Source organism: Rhinichthys klamathensis, unplaced genomic scaffold (genome assembly GCF_029890125.1).
Source record: "Rhinichthys klamathensis goyatoka isolate OS25496 unplaced genomic scaffold, OSU_Roscu_1.1 h1tg000501l_1, whole genome shotgun sequence".
Taxonomy (NCBI): domain Eukaryota; kingdom Metazoa; phylum Chordata; class Actinopteri; order Cypriniformes; family Leuciscidae; genus Rhinichthys; species Rhinichthys klamathensis.
The window spans coordinates 260,040-269,081 of record NW_026606982.1 but is presented as its reverse complement, the minus strand read 5'-3'; the positions used below and the strand labels follow the sequence as shown (position 1 = coordinate 269,081).

At 41.4% G+C, this 9,042-nt stretch overlaps 1 protein-coding gene across 1 annotated transcript; it reads right to left on the bottom strand.

The window, feature by feature from the left end:
• Positions 1-950: 950 nt before the first annotated feature.
• On the bottom strand, positions 951-8,796 carry nalf2 (NALCN channel auxiliary factor 2). Its single transcript, XM_056237849.1, has 3 exons — positions 7,601-8,796; positions 7,286-7,457; positions 951-1,660 (listed from the first exon to the last, which is right to left on the bottom strand). Exons 1-3 carry the CDS (start codon positions 8,324-8,326, stop codon positions 1,353-1,355), a joined length of 1,206 nt encoding a protein of 401 aa, XP_056093824.1. The 5' UTR covers positions 8,327-8,796; the 3' UTR covers positions 951-1,352.
• Positions 8,797-9,042: the final 246 nt, after the last annotated feature.

The window sequence follows — 9,042 nt, the reverse complement described above, 5'->3', positions numbered from 1 at the left end:
TTACAGTACTCATAAAAGAGTAGGCAAAAAGTACCCGCATGACCTACTACTTCAGGTGACATTCTGTAGTGTGCACACTTTATCTATCCCATGAGGCCACAGGAGAGGAGTTGTGAATGGCAATGAAGCAATGTAACTGGCACTGGTAGGACGACATGATAATGACAACATGGCGAATGTAGCACATCCAAATTACTTTTTTTGTGGTCATGTAGAAATTACTTATCCAAAATAAGTGTCTACTTGAGAGTATGCGATTTCAGACACAGCCAATCACCTGTTTCATTCCTGAATGAATCAGTTTTTAATGAATCGTTTTTCGTTTGAATGAACAAACCACCGACTCACTCAGACAGTCACTTGACACCACCTATTGACGTAACGATGTAACCTACCATTAACGCAGTCAGTCTTTCTGGGACAGCTTATTTTTCTCCCACAACGGCTTCTCAGTCTGACAGCAAGAGCAGAATGAAATATATTCATTTACTAATAAATAAAAAAACATTGTTTAAAAGTTGTAAGTTCCCAAAACCACCCTGTCTGATTGATGTACTAATTTTAAACTTGTTTTCATGTTGTTATTGAGGAGTTTGTAGAACTGTGACAGACCACATGGAATGAGTTTGTAATGTTTCTTAAGTTTTTCCCACAGTATTTCTTTCAATTAGTGCACTGTGAGTTGTTTTGGAAGAAAAGCATCCAAACAGCCCAAAACATCAAGACCAACATAAAACCCATGAGTAAATGTGAGAGGCGTTAATAGGTGTTGGCAGTGTGTGGAAGACTTTAAAGAGAAAGAGAGAGAGGAACAGCAATGAACAGAGCATGTAACAGAAATTAATACTGTTAAAAGACCTAAAAAAGAAAATGCCAGCAGAAACCCCCCTAAATTCAGATGTAACCATGCTCCTGTAATATATAAGAGAATCGTAAATATGAAAAATGTCTCCAGTAGAGTTGGTTTTATTAGGGGAGAAATGTAACAATGTCATCCATCCATTCTTCATCCATTCGTTTTTGTTTCCATAAATGTTGTCTAAAACAAAAGAAGATTGACAATCTTCTTTTGTTTTAGACAACATTCATGGACTGTTTTGTAGCATGTGCAGTTAGTCCAGATAAAACAAAGGGAACACTGAAAAACATTTAAAAACATTCACTCGCTCGAACAAACACACGCTCAGATCGAGCCAGATGTTCCAACCATCAAAAAGACAGGCACAGACGCTTCAGCAGTGCTTAGACTTCCTGTGTTTTCCAGGCATTTGGTAAGGTTCGTCTCATGCACAGCAGACAAAAACACTCTCACAGTATGTGCGTCTTTCAATAGGGGGAGATCTTCCGGTCTCTTACTCCTCCCTCATGGGAACTTCTTCTAGAGGTACTATTGCCTCCAAGGAGCCAGTGCTGCAATGCTGCAATGTTGTTATGGAGATGACAGTGTGCAGTAAGAAGAGAACAAGCACACACAGTTTCAATTTACTGCCATGAAGCCGATTTGTACACGACACCGCTCCTGATGATAGCCTCCTATGCAAAGAAAATGAGCCCGGGAGGCGTGTCAGAGCACATGCAGCGCCTACAGCGGAGTCACACCCACTCCATCTGACATCACAGCAGTTCGGACCCTGACTGCTCAAATACTCCTCTTTAAGCCCTGATGAGAAAGAGAAACACTGGCTTAGAATAGGACAGAACACTGTACACAGAGAAAATGGCGCTTAGAAGTTGACACATTTTTGTGAATCAAAAACAAACATTTCTGAACCAATATCTCTCATTCAAATGTATATATATGTATATGATTTTCAATAGTTTTAGTTTACAATTTGATCATATGACAATGTTTAGTCAAAAGACACATTATGAGTTTTATCAGTGGTATTTTATAAAAAATAAAATAATTGTTCTTTGTTTTACATTTATTATTTAAAGGGCCCCTATTATGGATTTTTGAAAATGACCTTTCATGTAGTGTGTAAGCGAATGAAAACATCCTGCAAAGTTTTATATCTGAAAGTGCACCGTATATAAAGTTATTGTCTTTCTAAAGTAAGAGTTGACTCTGAGTCAATGAAATGAATTTGTTTTCAAACGAGTCATAAGCCGTTTCGTCAAGATGAAACAGTATATTGCCCGCCCACTTATTGCACGCACAGACACCAGAGAAAACTTGAACCTCAAACCGGCAGCTGATTCCTGTGGATACTGGACAGCATCATGTCGAGAAGACCCTGTGCTCTACAATGTGAAGGTAAAGCCAGTTTTGTTCACTGCCCAAGGACGAGCATGTGAAGAATCAGTGGTTAAAATTAATCTTTACTACGATATCACAGCAGTATAATCCTAAACTTTTGCTGTGTTCCCTTTATTTTACTGACGACTGCTTCTCAAATCTCGGAGTTAAATGCAGGATTCGCAAACCGCTTGCTCTTGAAAGATGGTGTTCAAAATACTTAGTTTTGAGTTTGATATTGTGTAGGCCTCCTGCTAACTGGCTAACTCATGTTATCACTGTCTCACTGAAATACTTCTGCTAAGCAGCTGTGAGAACACTATGTGTCTATTAATGCAGATTGTCTGTCGTTCTCAATACTTTGAGGAAAGATTAAGCATGGAGCAAGATTTGTTTTACCAACGTTTATTTTACATCAGTCATTCACGCTAGAGCTCGGCTAATGTATACATTGCATTCATGCACTGTTATTGATACCGTTTCCACGTGTTCACTGCAATATATTAGAAAAGTACTCGGTAAATAAATAAGTACAAGTAAAATAATCGGTTTGTTGATGGACATGCACTTGTTAATGCTGATGGTGAGGAATTACAGTTAGGCCTCTCATAATGTACCTCAAACTGAGTAGCGTATCACTGAGAAACGTCCTGCTCGAGTTGTCCTTGCGATGGAGGTTCGGGTTTAATGAATAGGTCTTCCAATGTTTAATCTTCGGACTCGCGCTCGCATTGATATGGTACAATCGACGTCAATAGCTGCGTTTACATGGACCCTTATAATCGGATTGGCGGCTTAATCGGACTAAAAAACCTTCATGTAAACACCTTAATCGATCTGATTGAGCTCGATCCGATTGGAATTTCGATCGGATTGAAAGGGGTGGTTTATTTCTTTTGTAATCCGATCGAGAGAACATGTAAACACTTGATCGGATTGAAAACCGAAACTGAAAGGATTGCGCATGTGCAATGACATTGAAATAGCGGAATGATGGATGACGCACGGAACGAGCTGTTCTTCTCGTTGAATAAAGTGTCATCTAAATGAGTGTCCCGTTATTCTAAAATTCTCATTTCACTCAGCGTCTGTAAAGTGGACCAAGACAACGTCCCACCAGTCCTTTGTTTCAGACTCTCATCCACAGACGACTGGTTTTGGGCACGGGGTTTTACTGCGTGATAAATATAAGCAGCATGGCAAAACAGTTCATATGCTCATTGTCTCCAAATCATTACCAGAGACGGATAAATATTAAGTCTGCTGTTTAAAACAAATAAAGAACCAATAGAGGAGACTAGTTATGCGCGAACAGCGGCAGTATATTCGTGCAGTGTGCGGATGTCAAAAAATCTATCCCGATTTGAAGCTTGTGACATATAAACGTGCACATCAACCCGATTACTTTATTTATCGTTCATGTAAACACCGTGTTCGGATTCATCAATCGGATAGATTTCCTTCCGATTGAACCAAAAGGTGTCCATGTACGGTGTAGGAAGCCTCAAGCAGTCAGAGCTGATGTTGTTATGCGTTTTTGTTTTCTACGTGCTGTACGCGGTAAACCAATCACAACAGACTGAGCTGTCTGGCCAATCAGAGCAGAGTAGCTCGCGGAAAGGTGGGATTTAGAGCGATTGATTCATCTGACGAGTCGTTTGAGAATCATTGAAAATGTGGTGATGTGCAATATATATTATGAGGAAATTAAACAGTTTTTTTTACCTTTGATGCATGTAAACCTGTTGTAGGAGACTCCAAAACAACATTAGAAAACTTTAAAATAGCAAAATAGGGGCACTTTAATTTCATTTGGCAACAGACTTTGTATTTTCCATAAGAATTCAACTTCAACATTTTGAAGAATGCCCTTTTCTATTCCAGCATAGCAAGGAGCCTGTGCACACAGTGAGGTCCATATAGAACACTGGCTCTCAACCTTTTTTTTAAATTGGCTTTCAGTGAAAAATAAACATTTATTCCTTAGTTTTGAAAAATATCTTGTTTTTGAAGAATATATTGAATCCCCAGTTTAATGATGTCCTGATGTACATCTTTAAGCCCATTTCATTTCAAATATTGCTTTTTTGCTTTACAAATTTGTTACTTTACAAATTCCCGATTTTGTTGTTTACATTGATGATAACAGTATCATTTTCAAAAACCCGATTTTAAAAGCTTCTTGTTTCAGGCCACCAAAACGCTGTTGCCGTGTAAATGAATGGCCAAAACACATAAAAAGTTTTCCGTTTTTAGCTGAAAACGGTGTCGGGTAAACAGCCCCTTATAGAGGGAATGCATTAACGTCACTTTCCCGCCGGAACACGCCCCCCTCAGCGGGACTGAGTGGCAGAAGAGCTGCTGCGTGACTGGAGTTAATAGGGGAAACTGCGTTAACGCGAGTAAAACAAACTATTATCAGTTTAAACTAAAAGTTGGACTCGATATAGTGTTCCTTACAACTTATCAAAGATCCAGTGATCCATGGATATTGACATGCAGCCAGGAATCGTGTTTCCTGACATTTATATGTGCCTGATTTCGACGCCGGGGAAATAAATGAAGAAAATTTGCCTGTAAACGTTTTATATAAATACAATATAGATAGGTCTAAATCCGAGTGATCACTTACATTAATGTTATACTGTATATCATCATATCGTCCAGCCCTAAAACTTGTATAGTTTTTTGTCAGTGTTGATTTAAAAACATCCAATTATGCAGAATATAGTCTGTTCTGTAGCTTTTTGCAGTCTGTAGAAATATACAGTACCTCAGATTTCTGGTCAAATCTAGTTGTACAGTCAATCGCAAAGCTCTTTCCCGTTTTAGATGTGTTTTGTGTGTTTTTCACGGCATTCACGCTGAAAACAAATGCTGGCGCTCAGTCTTTTTGCCACTTGTGGGCGTGACCGCATTCACTCCGGCCGACGGTGACGTCATGCGCATACCCTCTATATACACAAGATGACAAGGGGGTAAATGAAGGACAGGTGTAGGTTATATGTTGTCATAGTAACAAACAAGGGTTGCTAAGGAAACTAACAAGACAGCAATGGAAACAAGATAAACAGGAACTAAACCACAGGAACTGAACCGGCTGCACAACAAGACAAAAGGATATCAAAATAAGAGTCTATGAAACAGAGAAACAGGTAATCATGACACTAATAAGACAATATCTATTATATATTTCTATTTATAACATATATTTTGGTGTATATTGTTATCATTAATATTATTATTACTACTAGTACTATTATTCACCAATATATCATTTAAAAAGGATGTCATTGAATGCCACATAACATATTTGATTTGACTGGATAGTTAAAATATCATTATCATTAGTTTCCCAAGGAGCACAAAAAGCATGTGAATAGAAATATTTTTGAGTGTTAAAGCTTTAGAAATTTGTCATTGAAACTTTGATTATGTAGATTATTACAAACTGCAGCCAATCAGCAAACAAGAAGCATCTATCTATAAATTACAGGAACGTCTGTCTGTCTGCGTGTCTGTCTGTTAATCTCATATCTCTCGAACCGTTAGTCCGATGGATTTCAAACTTGACAGGTGTCTTGCTACTGGCACGAGTAAGCGCAGTGCCAAGTTTGACGTTGTTTGGATTAGAAATGCAAAAGATATCGGTAAATATATCGGTAAAAGAAGCACACTTTGGCTTTTGCCGCTCTAGCCGCTCACACTACACACTGAGTGGCCACTCCCCAAAATTAACATTCTGACATTAGAGGGTTGTGGTTTAAAAATATCTGAATATTATATTTGATTCACGGCCATCATTTGTAGAAGCCTATTCACAAACTGTTTGCTCAAGCGTAGCGTTTTCTCAGAGTTCACTGTGTAGCTGCTCCAGCCAAGGTCTGAAACTCCCCTGAGTCGTCGCACTTATTCATTTGTGGATGTTAACTGAATCTGTAAGTCAGCTACACTGTTTAATTCTGAATATTATATTTTATTCTGGTGCGCTTAACGTTATCGTTTTCTTAGAGTTTAGGCTCCAGTGTAATAGTAGCCTAGGCTATTCAGCAACTCAAACTTACCAAACCAACAATTACTAAAAATACACAAAAACAGATTTTGCAAGGGCATTGCACTAGTTCATATTAATTTTTCTAACTGGAAAACAAGAACAAAAAAAGCATATCATGTTATATTGTGTCTGAATGCTAGACGCGGCTCGGGGTCTAGTCCTGTGTGCTAACCGGCTTTACAGTACTTAAAATAATAAATCTAAACCAAACTTCTAAATTAATTTAGAAGACGAGGGAAAACACCCAAGTCCCTCTTGTGCACAAGACGAAAGCCTGGCATGAGATTATTAATTCAAGCGCACAGTGGAAGTGATGAAAAATATGAAAACGTTGTGGTTCATTTGATTTGATCTTTGACAATACACGCTGTTCCACTCTTCCTCTTCCGCCAGAACTAGACTTGTGTGCGGCTGTTACCGAAGCCAGTAATTACAGTTTATAAAGTTATAAATATGGATATTTTTCTTACAAAAACGGATCGCTTCGCTTCAGAAGGCCTTTATTAACCCCCCGGAGCCGTATGGATTACTTTTATGATGGATTAATGCACTTTTTTGGGTTTCAAAATCTATTCACAGTTACCATTCACTCCCATTATAAAGATTGGAAGAGCCAGGATCATTTTTAAATGCAACTCCAATTGTGTTCGGCTGAAAGAAGAAAGTCATACATCTAGGATGGCTTGAGGGTGAGTAAATTATGGGATAATTTCCATTTTTGGGTGAACTGACCCTTTAAATTAAGGGAAAATACTTAATGACAGCCTTAAGGTTCCTTAAGTGGATGCTTACGTTTTTTTCTTGCAACCCATGTCTAAGGGTACCCTTAACCTTATAATTTTATCACTTAAGGACTTTCATGCAACCAGGACCAGACTATTGCAACAAAGTTGGAAGCACACAATTCTGTACATTTACTGCAATAGAAGGGGTTGTCCATACAGTTTTGAGCCTTATAGTGTACAGTGTTACCTGCGTTGACTGACGTTTACCTGCACAGAGAAAGCTGGGCAGGCCGGCATACAGCAGACGGTCGTTGTCAGGTAGGATGAAGGGGCAGCTAGCAGTGACCTCGCCACAGTAGCGCCTGCACGGAAGCCACCTTGCACACCGCCGTTGGGGAACCGGAAAATATTCCGCACAAAGCCAGGCTTTATACACTGCCTGAAACCACAAATATTACCATGCTCACATTATTTATGCTTAATGTTTCACTCATGGTATTACGTGCTTTCTGAAGAGCATTTAAATCCATCTACACAACCTCATCCAAAGTGTTGATGGTAGTAACTAAAAGCGCCTCTAACCTGACACAGGTGTGTTTGCGAGCGCACTGAGTAGTCATCCGCCATGTATTTGCGCGTTATTAGGTCAAACTCCTCATATTTTTCCTGAGCATGTTGGTCGAGTCGGATGTACGCGTGAACACAAGCGCTGCACACGTCCCCGTCCTCCGGTCCGCCGCTGAACAGGTCATGAATGACACGCGCCAGGCTGCAGTTGAGCCCGTCCGGACTAGTCATGCTCTCCAGCAGGTCCGCTATTGTGAGCGCGTCGCAAAACGACAAGCTGAAATTCCGGAAGTACTCCAAAAACGCGTGTGGCGACACCGTGGGTACCGGTATAGAATAGGAGGAGCTCACCGAGCCGCTCTTCTGTCGGTAAAGCGTAGAGCACGCGGACTCCAGAGGCGCGCGGCGCCGCGCATCAGCCTCCACGCACTCTGGCCCGGTTTTTGTCAGATTGCTCAAGAGGACCCCGCAGTCCTCATCGCGAAGGCCCGTCTGGGCGTCGTGACTCGCGTTGCTCCACGTCCTCCGGTGAGTCCGGTCTCTCGAGCGGAGCTTGCCTCCCGCGCAGAGCCAGAGGTGATCGGACAGAAGCGCCGTGAAAAAGAGCAGCGATGCGAGACTCATGCGCCATCTCTGCACCTTCTCCGGCTCACAGCACGGTTTGTCGATGGGTTCGGTCACGCGGCAGATTTCTAACTCAGCGTCAAGTTTCCTTCCACACCGCCAGGCGCCCGTGATCATATTTTAGAGGGGGAGACAAAGCGCGAGCTCACACGGGCGGGTCTCCTCCGCAATATTCCCCACCGCGGCGTTTACATGATGGCTCGAAGCATCCCTTTCACCTGCTTTTCAAAATGAATCTGCACTGCAAACACCTGCGTCTGAATTACCGAGACAGTGCATGATAAAGCACATGCCGCGAGACTCCATCACCTACCCCGCATCTCCTTGACAACACATCGTACGCAGCCGTGTCTTACTTATTCACGGGCATATCTGAGGCGGCGGGGTGAAGAGCTTGTGCGCGTTTGTCTGTCTGTAGGGGGCTTGTCATCTTTCCGTGGTCTCCTTCACTCTGTCGCCATCTTCGCTCACACTCAGCCGAACCCTGAGATGTTTTAATTAAACGCGGGGGTGTGGCGCGTGCGCTGTCGCGCGCATCCTTGCCTCCTCCATTGAAACTTCATTCACTATGCGCTCACCATTCAATAGCGCGCATCGTTGCCCACCCCTCGAGGAATCACCCCCCTCGCCTTCCTCGGGCGGGCAGACACGGTTATGAGCGCAGATCATCGTCATAGCACTGAGGGAATGTGCCTTCTTTTGTCTTCCGGTCATTTTACGCTGTGATTGTGAATACCACTTGGTGTTAGCATTGGAACCATGCATTGCAACATGTTAACCGACACAATTTTTCATTCTTATTTTATAATAGTTTTATTATAATTTGTAATTAT

What these genes read in the sequence shown, in the direction of transcription:
- nalf2 (XM_056237849.1), bottom strand. Translation starts at nt 8,326, where the DNA reads ATGATCACGGGCGCCTGGCGGTGTGGAAGGAAACTTGACGCTGAGTTA. An exon ending in CGCAAACACACCTGTGTCAG is followed by an intron (nt 7,458 to 7,600) that starts GTTAGAGGCGCT and finishes TTGTGGTTTCAG; the next exon opens with GCAGTGTATAAAGCCTGGCT. An exon ending in GCCCAGCTTTCTCTGTGCAG is followed by an intron (nt 1,661 to 7,285) that starts GTAAACGTCAGT and finishes CTTTCTCATCAG; the next exon opens with GGCTTAAAGAGGAGTATTTG.